The sequence below is a fragment of the Microcaecilia unicolor genome, chromosome 8 (genome assembly GCF_901765095.1).
Source record: "Microcaecilia unicolor chromosome 8, aMicUni1.1, whole genome shotgun sequence".
Taxonomy (NCBI): domain Eukaryota; kingdom Metazoa; phylum Chordata; class Amphibia; order Gymnophiona; family Siphonopidae; genus Microcaecilia; species Microcaecilia unicolor.
Window position 1 is genome coordinate 102,929,259 of NC_044038.1, and position 15,732 is coordinate 102,944,990.

The following is a 15,732-nucleotide window of genomic DNA, read 5'->3' on the forward strand; positions in this document are numbered from 1 at the left end:
TCCCACCCAAAAAAATGAACTTTAAAAACTTTTTTTTTCCAGTCTGTATGCCAGCCTCAAATGTCATAGCCAGCTCCATCACAGCAGTATGCAGGTCCCTGGAGCAGTTGTTAGTGGGTGCAGTGGACTTCAGCCAGGTGGACCCAAGCCCATCTCCCCCTACCTGTTACACTTGTGCTGATAAATGGGAGCCCTCCAAACCGCCCCCAAAACCCACTGTACCCACATCTAGGTGCCCCCCTTCAGCCATAAGTGCTATGGTAATGGTGTAGAGTTGTGGGCAGTGGGTTTTGGGGGGGATTTGCGGGGCTCAGCACCCAAGGGAAGGAAGCTATGGACTTGGGAAGTATTTTACTTTTTTTTTGTAATTGTTACAAGTGCCCCCTAGGGTGCCCGGTTGGTGTCCTGGCATGTGAAGGGGATCAGTGCACTACGAATCCTGGTCCCTCCCACAATCAAATGCCTTGGATATGTTCGTTTTTGAGCTGGGCGCCTTCGGTTTCCATTATCGCTGAAAAACGATAACCGCCCAGCTCAAATCCGCCCAAATCCGATGCATTTGCCCGGCACAAACCGTATTATCGAAAAAAAAGATGGACGCCCATCTTTTTCGAAAATACGGTCTGGCCCACCCCTTCATGTACCCGTCTCGGAGATAGACGCCCATGGAGATGGGCGTTCGCGTTCGATTATGCCCCTCTATGCGTGCTTAGAGCATGCCCCTCTATGCGTGACTCAAGCATGCTATCACCAACTACAAAGCGTGGTAGAAGGAAGTTCTGGTCGTCTTTGGAGGAAGTCCTCAGCTGGGGAGGCTTAGGATCCCTACCAGCTATACAGCAAGGGTCAGAACTGGTGTTAAACATGCTAGGGCTCCCTCCCTGATCCCCTCTTCTCCCTGCCTTCCCTCCGATTTCCCCACCTGCCATTACTGTCACACCAACAGACCCTCACCAAATACCATATCAGAAATAAAAATATTTAGACAAAAATTTAACTCAGAACCCCAAAAATTTAAACTTAGCATGTTATGCAACACTGGAGAAATAAAAATAGAAATGCATTTCCTTTCTCCTGAACACGATACAAACACATTTGCTATGTAGATTTCCCAAAGCCAATAGATTCCATTTAAAACATTCAAAATACATTGCTTTTTTCTACCTTTGTGATTTGGACATTGTATTTTTCCATCATGTTGGTTGCCGTTTCTTTTCTGCTTTCCTGTCTGTCGTCTTCTAATTCTCTTTCAAGCGGCTACTGTCCATTTGTCTTCTTTTACCTTCACTACACCTGCTTCTGACATATTGACTGTTCTTATTTTTAGCTCTTTCCTCTCTTTTTTTCTTCTTTCTGCCTTGCTGTCAACTCAAATTTCACCCTCTCACCGTTCTCCTCCTTTTTAGTTTACAGCTACCTATCAGATTTTCATTTTCTTCTCTCACCCACTAGCTTTTCCATTTCCCCATCTCACTCCTTCCTCAGCCCTCCATTCCCTTTACCATATTTCTATCCTCTGTAATCACTATCTTTTTATTCATTTCCTTGCCACCCTCTTCCTCCCCCTCCTGGCCTCTCCCACATGGTTCCACCATATTCCTTCCCTCCACCCTTCTAGCCCAGCATCTGCTCTCTCTTTCTCCCCACTCCACTCTTGTAGCCTTACATCTCTCTGCCCCTTCTCTCTTCCCTTCTGCTCTCTCCCCCATGTTCCAACATTTCTCCCTCTCCCTTCCCTCACTCCTACTGTCCGGCATCTCTCCATCACCCTTCTGCTCCTGAATCCAACATCTCCTCCTTTCTCCCCTCTCCATCTCCTGTGTTTCTCTCTCCCTCTCATTCACCCCCAGGTCCAATATATCTCCCTCTCTCCCACTCTCTACCATTTCTCCCTCTCTTGTGCCATGGGTCCAACACTTCTCTTCCCCCCTCCCCCATACAAACAATAGAAAAAGGAAAACTGGAAAGAAGCAAGAGACAAAATGAAAGCAGACACACTGAGAACAGCACAGTTAGGGTAAAATACAGAGAAAAGGTGAAAACATTTCAGTTATTGGATTACAGTGTTGTATTAAATTATGAGAGCAGATGAGTTCATGGAGATTCTTGAAAAATTTCTCCATGTAGTGATGGGGGGGGGGGGGGGTTTGAAAGAAATGAAGCAACTGATCAAATATGCCCCAATACATTTCTAAGGCTCCAGCAGCTGCAATATACATACAGTTTCACTTTAACATAGTGATTAAGGAATTGTACCTTTCAAACTGCCTTATCCTCTCATCTCCTGATCACAGTCACATATATATACAAACATTCATGTACAGACATAAGCAAATACACACACACAAAATAGATAAACAAAACAGAGTACCCCCACACACACACTCAGATGTACAGAATTTGCGAAGAATTGTATGAGCCACAGCCAGGCTCCACATGCTTTCCCTGTTTCAGTGATTCTCAAACCTGTTCTGTGGGAACCCCAGCCAGTCAGGTTTTCAGGATATCCACAATGAATATGCATGAAATTGATTTGCATACCAAGGAGGCAGTGCATACAAATCACTCATGAATATTCATAGATATACTGAAAACCTGATTGGCTGGGGTTCCCCAATACAGGTTTGGGAATCACTGCCCTACTTAATTAATACATGTAAACAAAGATGTAGCAAATAGCTGCTTGTTGTATATTTTGGACTTAACATTTATTGTCTCAATGGTATGTACATATTTTTGTTGGGGTTGGCCTTAATGTAACTCTCCCTCCGCCCCCCCTCCCCGATTATACAGGCAGAAAAAGTGAAAACCTTTTATTGTAATCAACATACAATCAATCAATGTCTTATCCAGCCAGGGGATGCAGGAGTCCTTACTGTGAAAAAGCTCACCTGCAGTTGCAGCCTCTCTCAGCAGGAGGCAATCTAGGAGCATAGGCCATAGGAGTGATTTCCTCATTTCTACTGGGATAGAAATGGGGAAAGCCATTGGTAGCATGGAACCTTGCTACTGTTTGAGATTCTGCCAGGTACTTGTGACTTTGAATGGCCACTGCTGGAAGAAGGATACTAGTTAGATGGACCATCATTCTGCTCCAGTATGGCTATTCTTATGTTCTTACTAGTAAAAAAGCCCCGTTTCTGATGCAAATGAAACGGGGGCTAGCAAGGTTTTTTTCTGTGTGCATGTGGGAGTGTGTGTGTCCCTGCCCTCTGCCCTCTCTCCCCTCCCCCCTCTGAGTCCTTCACTGTTACAGAGAGAGCGATTTGATTTCGTGCTTTGCTGTGTTTTCCTTCACTGTTTGCGTTACAGAGAGAGCGAGAGCGGGGCAGACACTCATGGGGAAACTGGATATCTCCCCCCCTTCACACTTCCGGCTGGAGGCTTCATAGAACGTTGGTGGTGCCTTTTATATAGAGAGATTTGTGGAAAAGAGAGAGAGCGAGAGAGACAGCCGTCTTTCTTCTTACCTGCTAGAGCTAAAAAAAAGCTTGCTCTAACTGGCTGCATGATGTGAATTCTTCTTGGGACCTGCAAAGAAAGTCAAAATTTAGAGAAAAAATCAGTATTTCCTAAATTTAATCCTAAACAATTCCTCAATATAAGAGGTGAGCGGACTTATACTGACAAACAAGGTTGTAGATGATAGGAGCAATGACATTAGAACCGCACGCAGATTATAACTATGAACCCTGTACATCTTACAGGGCAAGACTGAGGTGTAATGTTAAAGCTACGTGTTTGTGTGACAAGGAAGGGGGGTCTCAGTACTGGAAGATCATGTATAGGGTTACTGTATGTCCTCTTTTAAGAGGACATGTCCTCCTTTTGGACTTCTTCAGATATGTCCTCCAAGTTTGTTTTTTTTAATTTAATGACCACACACCTACTCACATAACGAGAGAAACCATCTCTGGCCTATTAGTCAATCTGGACACATGGGGGTGGCTAAAGAGAGATAAAGGCAGTGGTGTACCGAGGGCAGCGCGTTGGGGGCGGACCGCCCCGGGTGCAGCTCATGAGGGGGTGCTGCCTTGGATGTCTTCCTCCCCCCCCCCGACTGGTGTGGTACTGCTGTCTTTACCCCTTCCCCCCCGTGCGGTGCTGCATGGGTGTCCTCCCCCCCCCCCAACTAGTGCGGTATCGCTCTCCCCTTCCTCACTCCATGCCCGCTCCTGCATGTCTTTAAACTTCGGGGCTTCTGGCATCAGCAATGTAAGTGCTGCCTTCTGCCTTCCCCGGAAGCACCCTCTATACAGCTTCCCGTGTAGGCGGGACGCTGTCCAGAGAAGGCTTCCGGGGCTGACCGAAAGCAGCGCTTACATTGCTGATGCTGCTGCCAGAAGCCTCGAAGTTGAAAGATGTGCAGGAGCGGAGGGGGAGAGCGATACTGCACTAGTCCGGGGGGGGGGGGGGGGGGGGGGAGCGATGTCAGCCAGCCAACCACACCAAAGAGAAAGGGGTTGTGGAGAGAGGAGGATGTGATGCGGCATCTAAGGGGAAGAGAGGGTGGATACTGCGATGCCAGACCTAAGGGGAAAGGGTGGTGGAGGAAGGAAGGAAAGCAATGGCAGGGGAATGGGAAAAGGGGGGTGAAGAAAGGAGTGAGAGTGATGCTAGTCTAGATCTAAGGGAAGCAAGAAGGGGAGGGAAGAGAAAGGTGGGATGCATGAGGGAGAGGAGACTAGGAAAAGGCTGGATCAGGGGAGGAGGAGAACAAGATACAGTACTATGAAACAGAGGAGAGAGATACTGGCCCTGGGTTTGGAGTGCAGGTGAAAGAAGGGTGAAGAACATGGGAAGGGATGGGGACACAGAGCAAATGCTGAACATGGGCGAATAGGGACAGAGACACAGAGGGGAGGTTATGGATAGGAGAGAGAGGGGATAAGAGGGAATGACAGTAAAAATGGAGAGAAAAAAGTCAAATAGGAGATAAGCAGAAGATGGATATGAATGGGGAGCAGAGAGTGGAGAGAGAAAGAAGGCGAGAGGGGGAGATGCTGGAATGCATATGAAAAGGAGAGAGGGAGGCACATGCTGGATAGAAGGGACAGAAAAGGCAGGCAGTGGATGGAAGGGGCAGAGAAAGCTGGCAGACACCATATGGAAAGGGGGAGAGGGCAGACAGTGGATGGAATGGGCAGAGAAAGCAGACAGACACTGGATGAAAGGGAGAGAGAAAGAGAGCAGATGCTGGTTGGAAGGGAGAGAGTGAAGAGAAGACGAGGAAAGCAGAAACCAGAGACGTCAAACGTAGAAAAAAAAGATTTATTTGCTCTAGAATAAAGTAGTATTGTGGCTGTGGCATAGGCGTAGTTTGACTGTTTCATTTGGGGGGGGCAAAGGAAGGGGCGGGGCATATTCATTTGCATATATGTATATGCAAATTATGCTAATATGGAGAAAGGAAGGAAGGGAGCAAAAGCTGGCATTTTTTTTTGGAATAACCATAACGAATATGTATGAGATATCTCATACATATACATTATGGTTATTCCCAAAAAAGCCAGCTCTTTCTCCCTTACTTCCTTCCTTCCTTCTTTCCTCCTTACCCAGCACTCCCTCTTCCTCTCCAATAGTATTTTCCAACCCCCTTTCCCATACCACAGATGCACATTTCCAAAAGCTGACATATTCCAATTAATAAATTCTGAATAAAATACTTTTTTCTACCTTTGTTGTCTGATCATTTCGTTTTTCTATTCGCTTTGGTCCCAGTGTCTTCTGTTTTATGCAGTGTCTTCTTTCCAGTAGGCTTCCCTCTGCTCCCCATCCTCCCAGTCCCATCCATCTCCTGCTCCTTCCCTCTGCTCACCCACCCTCCCAGTCCCATCCATCTCCTGCTCCTTCCCTCTGCTCCCCACCCCTCCCAGTCCCATCCATCTCCTGCTCCTTCCCTCTGCTCACCTCCTCTCCCAGTCCCATCCATCTCCTGCTCCTTCCCTCTGCTCCCCACCCCTCCCAGTCCCATCCATCTCCTGCTCCTTCCCTCTGCTCCCCACCCCTCCCAGTCCCAGCCATCTCCTGCTCCTTCCCTCTGCTCCCCACCCCTCCCAGTCCCATCCATCTCCTGCTCCTTCCCTCTGCTCCCCACCCCTCCCAGTCCCATCCATCTCCTGCTCCTTCCCTCTGCTCCCAACCCTTCCAGTCCCATCCATCTCCTGCTCCTTCCCTCTGCTCCCCACCCCTCCCAGTCCCATCCATCTCCTGCTCCTTCTCTCTGCTCACCTCCTCTCCCAGTCCAATCCATCTCCTGCTCCTTCCCTCTGCTCCCCACCCCTCCCAGTCCCATCCATCTTCCCTCTGCTGCCCCCCCTGTGAGGTCCAGGATCGTGAGTCCGTTTACCCCATCTCTTCCTCCCTCCCTCCGGCGCAGGCAGCAGTCCTCTTCAGTCCTCCTATGCGGGAACAGGAACTTGAAGAGAAGGCTTCGGGGCAGCGCCGAAGGCAGCGTGTATACGTTGCTACAGCTGCCAGGAGCACAGAAGGGCTGAAGAGGACTGCTGCCTGCGCCGGAGGGAGGAAGAGAGGAGGTAGACAGACACGCTCATCTCTGTCCGCTTCGCTTCCCTGCCCTCTCTGTCTGCGTCCCGCCTTCCTCTGATGTCATTTCCTTTGGGCGGGACGCTGAGAGGGCAGAGAAGCAAGCGGACGGAGAGACGACTCGAAGCGTGCATGCTTTTTTTTTTTTTTACTAGTGCCGCCAGTCATTGTCATCATTTGGGGGGGCATTGCCCCCCCCCCCCAGTCTACGCCCATGGGCTGTGGTGATAAATAGAAAATTAAAATAAGGTGATCTTTTTGTTGGACTAATTTTAATACATTTCTGACTAACTTTCAGAGACCAAAACCTCCATCTAAGCTTAGCTCAGGACAGGACCGTAACAGCAGTATACTGTACTGACCTGAGGAAGGAAGTTTTGGCCTCTGAAAGCTAACTGAAAAATGTATTAGTCCAATAAAATGGTATCTTATTTTCTATTTTTTGTTTTATTTCTATTTGTTAATTTGTAAAGTGGTGATTGGTATTTGCCAGTTTTTCAATTTTATGTCTACTATCTTTATATTTTGCACAGTACTAGGGGACATGCATCACTGTTTCTATGGTGTTGCATTGTATGCGGGATCTGGCCTCTTGGGGGTCAGTTTAATTTTAGTTTTTGGTTACTTATTCTATACTTGGTGAGGATGTATCAGTGTTCTATATTTGTGAAAAAGACATGGTTTTCTGTTGGCAGGATCATTTTTACTAATGTCTTGGTTAGTTTTACAATAGGTGTATTGATGTTCTAGTGTTCACTGCAGTGTTTAAGATGCTGCCTTTCCTAGGTACACCCTTGTTGTGTGACTCGTGGATTATTACTAAAAAGCGAAGATACTTACCTGTAGCAGGTATTCTCCGAGGACAGCAGGCTGATTGTTCTCACATGCGGCCATCTTCCCGCCCGCGCGCGTCCGTTCCCGCCTCAGTTAAAAGAAAAGCAAATAAAACATAAAACAACAACTCCAAAGGAGAGGAGGGTGGGTTGGTGAGAACAATCAGCCTGCTGTCCTCGGAGAATACTTGCTACAGGTAAGTATCTTCACTTTCTCCGAGGACCAGCAGGCTGCTTGTTCTCACATGTGGGGTATCCCTAGCCCCCAGGCTCACTCAAAACAACAAAGAAGGTCAACTGGACTTCGCAACGGTGAGGACATAGCTGAGATCGACCTACGAAGAAACAACTAACTGAGAGTGCAGCCTGAACAGAAGAAAAATGGGCCTAGGGGGGTGGAATTGGATTCTAGACCCCAAACAGATTCTGCAGCATCGACTGCCCAAACCGACTGTCGCGTCGGGAATCCTGCTGAAGGCAGTAATGAGATGTGAATGTGTGGACTGATGACCACGTCGCAGCCTTGCAAATCTCTTCAATAGTGGCTGACTTCAAGTGGGCCACTGACACTGCCATGGCTCTAACACTATGAGCCATGACATGACCCTCAAGAGTCACCCAGCCTGGGCATAAGTGAAGGAAATTCAATCTGCTAGCCAACTGGAAATGGTGCGTTTCCTGACAGCAACTGCCCTTCTGTTGGGATCAAAAAGAAATGAACATTTGGGCGGACTGTCTGAAGGAGCTTGTCCGCTCCACATAGAAGGCCAATGCTCTTTTGCAGTCCAATGTATGCAACTGAAGTTTAGCAGGGTGGGTATGAGGACGGGGAAAGAATGTTGGCAAGACAATTGACTGCGGCCTAATACCACTGGGAAGCTAGGGTCCATTGAGCAGATCTCATGTGAAGGAATGCCATGGGAGTCACATGAACAGTGGAGGCCATGTGACCCAGAAGTCTCAACATCTGCCGAGCTGTGATCTGCTGAGACGCTCTGGCCCAGGAAACCAGGGACAGAAGATTGTCCGCCCTCGCCTTGGGAAGGTAGGCCCGAGCCGCCCAAGAATCCAGCAGAGCTCCTATGAATTCTAGTTGTTGAACTGGAAGGAGATGAGACTTTGGGTAATTTATAACAAACCCGAGTAGTTCCAGGAGTGTGAGAGTCATCTGCATGGACTGCAGAGCTCCTGCCTCCGAGGTGTTCTTCACCAGCCAATCGTCGAGGTAAGGGAACACATGTACTCCCATTCTGCATAGCGACTCTGCAACTACTGCCAGGCATTTTGTAAAGACCCTGGGCGCAGACGCAAGACCAAAGGGTAGCACACAATACTGAAAATGCTGTGTTCCCAGATGAAATCGAAGATACTTCCTGTGAGCGGGAAGTTTCGGGATGTGTGTTTAAGCATCCTTTAAGTCCAGAGAGCATGGGGGAGGAGCAAGATGGCGTCCTAGCTGTGCTCACGGAAGCTGCCGAATTGTTTGTTGGCAATTTTTATCTTTTCCTCGATTTCTATTATGCCCCATACTAAAAGAAAGGGGACGACAAAAGTGCAACCGCCAACTGCACTAACGTCGTCCCCTAACCAGCAGACATTAGACCGCTTCGTGAGAAGCTTACCTTTCGGTTCCGGTTTGGCGAGCCCCGCGTTGGCCGACAACGAAGGAGCGACGTCGGCTAGGGGCCTCGATACCACCTTGTCGCCGCCGACGCTGAACCCGCCTCCTTGTCCCGCAGGTGCCAGAGTTGAGTTAGAGGATCGAGCGGACTCCGAGGAGAGTAACGACTTATCCTTATTTGGCGGTATCTCCCCTGGAACAGCGGTTGAGAGTGTGCTGGAGCTGGAAAAGCCCCAGGAGGTTACAATGGAAGCTATTTGGACTGCGCTCCAGAGACTGACTAATGAAGTTGCCAAATCTACGAGAGAAATTTCTACAGTTGCTAGTAAGTTGACTTTGATGTCAGAATCTTATGAAGAAATTAAAAGAGAATCTGCTATTCAATTTGCTACAGTAAAAGAAGAAATTAAAACTGTTAAGACAACAGTAGATTCTCTGGTTAATGATAAACTTTTCACTGCTCGCAAACTAGAGCAGATAGAAAATTATAATCGACGCCTCACGCTTAGGATGTTGAATTTTCCTATTTCACCTGCTTTAACTCCTCGAGATTTTCTGAAAAAATATCTACAGGAGACTTTGAAATTTTCCCCTGCTGACATTCCACCCTGCAATAAAGTTTATTATTTACCTAATGTGAAAAAACAAGGAGAAGACTGTCAACCTCCAGTAATAGATATTCAGAATTTAACAGCACTACTAGAAGATTCTATGATAGAAATAACTTCAAGAGGAACTCTTATAATATCAATGGTATTCGAACAGGACTTGAATATGATTATGAAAAAATACTTTAAATATTCGTCAGCCCTGTTTTGTGGACAGAAAATATGGGTCTACCCCGATGTTACCAAGATAACGCAGCAGAGACGAAAACAATTTCTTATACTTAGAGAAGAAGTTAAAGCGTTGGGTGCAATATTTACCTTAGCATACCCATGTAAATGCATAATTCGAATTTCTGGCATTAAATATGTTTTTTTTGAGCCCTCTCAATTGAAAATATTTCTGGATGCCAAAAATCCAACTAGCTGAGTAAGAAGAACATTTGATATCAGCAAATATAAGTTAATGGAAAATAAGATCAGGACTATGCCAATTTTTGTCAAGTTTTCTTTTCCTTTCTCTTTTTAGAGTGACAAATCTCCTTAAGTCTGTTTGACTCCTCCCCCTTTTTTTTTTGGTGGTCTAAGGAAGAGAATTAAGTTAAATATTTTTGATATATATGTTAGAATGGAAAGTATTATATATATTTTGATTTTCCTTAAATAATTCTCTGTATTGCCTTACAAACTGGATTTGTTTGTATTATCATTTAAAATTAATAAATATTAAAATTAAAAAAAAGTCCAGAGAGCATAGCCAATCGTTTTCCTGAATCATGGGAAGAAGGATGCCCAGGGAAAGCATCCTGAACTTTTCTTGGATCAGATATTTCTTCAGGGCCCTTAGGTTAAGATGGGACGCATCCCCCCTGTTTTCATTTGCACAAGGAAGTACCTGGAATAGAATCCCAGCCCTTCTTGCCCTGGTGGTACGGGCTCGACCGCATTGGCGCTGAGAAGGGTGGAGAGTTCCTCTGCAAGTACCTGCCTGTGCTGGGAGCTGAAAGACTGAGCTCCCGGTGGACAATCTGGAGGTCTGGAGATCAAATTGAGGGAGTACCCTAACCGGACTATTTGAAGAACCCACCGGTCGGAGGTTATGAGGCCACCTTTGGTGAAAAAAACTTTAACCTCCCCCCGACCAGTAGATCGTCCCGCACAGGTATTTTGATAGCGGCTATGCTCAGCTGGAGCCAGTCTAAAGCCCGCCCCTTGCTTCTGCTGGGGAGCTGCAGGGGCCTGTCTGGGCGCACGCTGTGGACGTGAACGAGCGCGCTGGGGCTGAGCCTGAGAAGGCTGTCAGGAAGGTGCATTGTACCTACGCTTATTGTAAGCATAGGAAGCACTCCTCCTTCCCCTGAAAAAACGTCTTCCTGTTGAGGTAGATGCTGAAGGCGCCCGGTGGGAGAGTTTGTCAAGGGCGGTTTCCCGCTGGTGGAGCTGCTCTACCACCTGCTTGACCTTCTCACCAAAAATATTATCCCTCCGGCAAGGAACATCCGCAAGCCGCTGCTGGGTCCGATTGTCCAGGTCAGAGGCACGCAGCCATGAGAGTCTGCGCATCACTATACCTTGAGCAGTGGACCTGGATGCAACATCAAAAGTGTCATAAACACCCCTGGACAGGAATTTACGACACGCTTTCAGCTGCCTGACCACCTCTTATAAAGGCCTGGCGTGCTCCGGAGGGAGCTTATCCACCAAGTCCGCCAGTTGCTTAACATTGTTCCGCATGTGAATGCTCGTGTAGAGCTGGTAAGACTGTATTTTGGACACGAGCATAGAGAACTGGTAGACCTTCCTCCCAAAAGAGTCCAAAGTCCTAGCTTCTCGCCCCGGGGACGCCAAGGCGAAATCCCTAATACTTCTGGCTCTCTTGAGATCGGAATCCACAACCGCACAGTCGTGAGGTTACTGCGACCTCATCAACTCAGGTTCTCCATGGATCCAATACGGGGACTCCACTTTCTTGGGGATGGTGGGATTAAATAATGGTTTCATCCAATTCCTGAGGAATGTCTCCTTAAGGACATTATGCAGAGGAGCAGTGGATGACTCCTTAGGTGGTGAAGGATAGTCCAGGACCTTGAGCATCTCAGTCCTGGGCTCGTCCTCAGTTACCACCAGGAAGGGAATGCCCACAGACATTTCCTGGACAAATGACGAGAAGGAGAGACTCTCCTGCGGAGAAAGCTTCCTCTCAGGTGAAGGAGTGGGATCAGAGGGAAGACCACAAGACTCCTCAGAAGAGAAATATCTGGGATCTTCTCCTTCATCCCTGGAGGCATCCTCCTCAGTATCGGACAATAGTTCTCAAACTGCAGTCCGAAACCGGGCCCGTCTCAATGCCGAGGAACCATGTCCTCGATGGTGATGCCAAGAAGTCGACTTCCATGCCGGCGGCGATGAAGCTTCCTCCAATGACGTCGAAGGGGAGTCGACCTGGGTGGCAGCCAAGGCCGATGCCGCAAGCGGTACCGGCGTCGGGGACCTCACCAAGGGCATGGAGCCCTCAGCCACTTCCAACAACAGCACCGAGGGCGCAATCACCCCCGGTGCCGAAGCAGGCGGATGGAGCAGCCCTTCCAGAAGGCCTGGGAGAATGTCTCGGATGCTCTCCTCCAGAATCGCTGTCGAGGAAGGGTGTGGGGCCAGTACAGGATAGAGATGTCAGAATCTGTGGAGGCCTGGGAGGCGGTACCGGGCTGTCCAAAGAACGATGCACCGACACCTCTTGTATGGAGGGTGAGCACTCCTCCCGGCGTCAACGCTTTCCGGGTGCCAAATCCTTCGACGCCCCAGAGCTCCCGGTACCGTGTCTCGAAGAAGACCAGTGCCGATGCGTCTTCGTTTTCACTCGAAGCACGGCACCGGTACGCCTCGGTACCGACGAGGAGGACGTGGAATCCACACGCCTCCTCGGGGTCGGGTCCGACATCGGTTGGTCCCGGTGGGCCTGCCCAGCAGGAGACTTCGAGACAGGCTCGACGACTCACTGCTCCCAGCTAAAGGTGAAGTTCGGAAAGCCATTACCTGCGCTCCCGATGTCGATGCCATCCCTGGTGCCGATATCGATGACAACGACCTTGGTACCGCTGTCGATGTCGACGCCCAGGAATCAGTCGGAGCTCCAAAAAGACGGTCCTAAAGAACTCTTCTCGACGCCTGTGTCCGCTTCTTTAAACTCAGACACAACTTACAAGCGTCTGGGCGATGGTCGGGCCCAAGGCACTGGACACAGCAGAAGTGCGGGTCAGTGCTCAAGATAGACCGCTGGCACCGAGCAAACTTCTTGAAGCCGCTGGGAGGCTTCAAGGACATCAGCGGAAAAATCGCGGCGGCGCTAGCACCGAGCACACTTCTTAAAGTCGCTGGGAGGCTTCGAGGACATCAGTGGAAAAATCGTGGCAGCGAAGTCAAATGGCTCGATCGTGCCAACGAAGGGCACAAAAAAGGAGAACCGCGGACGGGCAGTCAAAGAAGGTCGCCATGAAAATTGAAAGGAAACTTACCAGGGCAAAAGACTAGAAAAAGAGAGGATGGTAAGAAAAACAAGAAAAAAGGCGACCGAAAAGAAAAAAGAAAGTGATAAACGCCAATGAAAGACGCCTAAGTTTAGTTTTTCCTGGGACCTAAGGGAGAGAGACCGAAAACAGCCACTCTACACCGTGGAAAAGAAAAAACTGAGGTGGGAACGGACACGCGTGTGCGGGAAGATGGCCGCGCATGCGAGGTGCATCTGTTCCACGCTCTACCGACTGTGGCAAAAGTTTGAAGATTTTGCTGGAAAATCTCCGTTCCTGGGGCCGCCGTGGACGCCGACCCAAATGTGAGAACAAGCAGCCTGTTTGTCCTCGGAGAAATAATATTTTCATGTAGAGGAGGGAGTGTTAAAAAATGATCGGCCCCGGGTGTCAAATGCGTTAGGTACGCCACTGGAGAAAGGTATTGCTGATATCATCTCTGTTTCCCTGCTGCTTGAATCTGTCAAAGGAATTCTGTTTGTGCAGCACAACTGTAAGCATGTATCATGCAAAGACTTTCATACGTATCTCAGAAGCCAGTCAAAGTTGTTGAGGGATACCTACTTGGGCTCAGACTTGGTCAAACTCAAATCTGGAAGTTTTTGAAAAGGAGACTGTCTACTGCTGTACTTTAAGTCAGTCACTGATGTGTGTCCATTAACTAAAAGCCATTTACACATTTGCTATCAATTATTATTTTTATTTTTGTGTCCTCTTTTGTCTTCACAAATATAGTAACCCTGTGATTCTACTGGGCATATTTCTGAGAGGTGATGACCAGTCATAAAGCTAATTATGGCCTTAGACCCAAGTAGAAAGAGAATCTTGGGGTCAGGAGTACGTAAATCCCATAGCTGCTGCAGTGGTAGGCCTTGCCTGGAGGAATGCTGGAAACGGTTTGTAGACGGGAAAAGCAGGTGTTTGTTAACAGACTTGGGAGCCCAGCTTTTTAAAAATATTGGGCCCTATATTCAGTCAAACATACAGTCTAAGTTTTCTGCAGAAAATTCACCTAAATTTAGGAGCTAAAAGTTATAACACTAAATTTAGGACTGCTAATCATTTGCCTAGATTAGTCTAATTTAGATGTCTAGTGCGTAAAATCAGTGCTGAGCTTTTAACTTCTTCCTCCCCCCCCCCCCCTAGATTCCTTCCCTGTTGCCACCTACTTTTCAGGCTCCTAAATTTAGTTTAGGGAAATTCTGAGCATAAATTTAGACATTTCACCCTAATCAATTTATAAAGAGCTCTGTTTCAAAGTTGGGAGCATAAACTACTACTACTACTACTACTTAACATTTCTAGCGCGCTACTAGGGTTACGCAGCGCTGTACAAAATAAACAAAAAGGTCCCTGCTCAAAGGAGCTTACAATCTAAAGAACGAAATGTCAAGTTGGGGCAGTCTAGATTTCTTGGGTAGAGGTGTAGAGGTTAGGTGCCGAAGGCGACCTTGAAGAGGTGGGCTTTAAGCAGAGATTTGAAGATGGGCAGGGAGGGGGCCTGGCGTATGGGCTCGGGGAGTTTGTTCCAGGCGTGGGGTGAGGCGAGGCAGAAAGGGCGGAGCCTGGAGTTGGCGGTGGTGGAGAAGAGTACTGAAAGGAGGGATTTGTCTTGAAAGCGGAGGTTACGGGTAGGAACGTAAGGGGAGATGAGGGTTGAGAGGTAAGGAGGGGCTGCAGATCAAGTACATTTGTAGGTTAGTAGCAGAAGCTTGAATTGAATTCGGTAACTGATCGGAAGCCAATGAAGTGACTTGAGGAGAGGGGTGATATGAGTGTATCGGTTCAGGCGGAAGATAAGACGTGCAGCAGAGTTCTGAATGGACTGGATAGGTGGCTAAGTGGGAGACCAGTGAGGAGTAGGTTGCAGTAGTCAAGGCGAGAGGTAACGAGAGAGTGGATGAGAGTTCGGGTGGTGTGCTCAGAGAGGAAAGGGCGGATTTTGCTAATGTTATAGAGGAAGAAGCGACAGGTCTTGGCTATCTGCTGGATATGCGCAGAGAAGGAGAGGGAGGAGTCGAAGATGACACAGAGGTTGCGGGCAGAAGAGACGGGGACGATGAGGGTGTTATCAACCGAAATAGAGAGTGGAGGTAGAGGAGAAGTGGGTTTGGGTGGGAAGACAAGAAGTTCGGTCTTGGCCATGTTCAGTTTCAGGTGGCGGTTGGACATCCAGGCAGCAATGTCGGATAAGCAGGCCGATACTTTGGCCTGGGTGTCTGCAGTGATGTTATGCGTGGAGAGATAAAGCTGGGTGTCATCAGCATAGAGATGATACTGGAAGCCATGAGATGAGATCAGGGAGCCCAGGGAAGAGGTGTAGATAGAGAAAAGAAGGGGTCCAAGGACAGAACCCTGAGGGACTCCAACAGAGAGCGGGATAGGGGTGGAGGAAGAACCATGAGAGTGTACTCTGAAGGTACAATGGGAGAGATAAGAGGAGAACCAGGAGAGGACAGAGCCCTGGAACCCAAAAGAGGACAGTGTGTCAAGAAGTAAGTTGTGATTGACAGTGTCAAAAGCGGCGGATAGGTCGAGGAGAATGAGGATGGAGTAATGACCTTTGGATTTAGCAAGGAACAGGTCATTACAGACTTTGGATA

General features: G+C 48.2%; 1 protein-coding gene across 2 annotated transcripts in view; it reads right to left on the reverse strand.

The window, feature by feature from the left end:
* The window catches only part of FXYD3 (FXYD domain containing ion transport regulator 3), a 237,527-nt gene that overhangs the window by 156,146 nt on the left and 65,649 nt on the right, over positions 1-15,732 (reverse strand). For both annotated transcript variants that reach the window (XM_030211789.1, XM_030211790.1), the window contains exon 2: positions 3,471-3,531. In XM_030211789.1, coding sequence (XP_030067649.1) covers positions 3,471-3,531 — 61 coding nt within the window. The remainder of the gene's footprint in view (positions 1-3,470; positions 3,532-15,732) is intronic.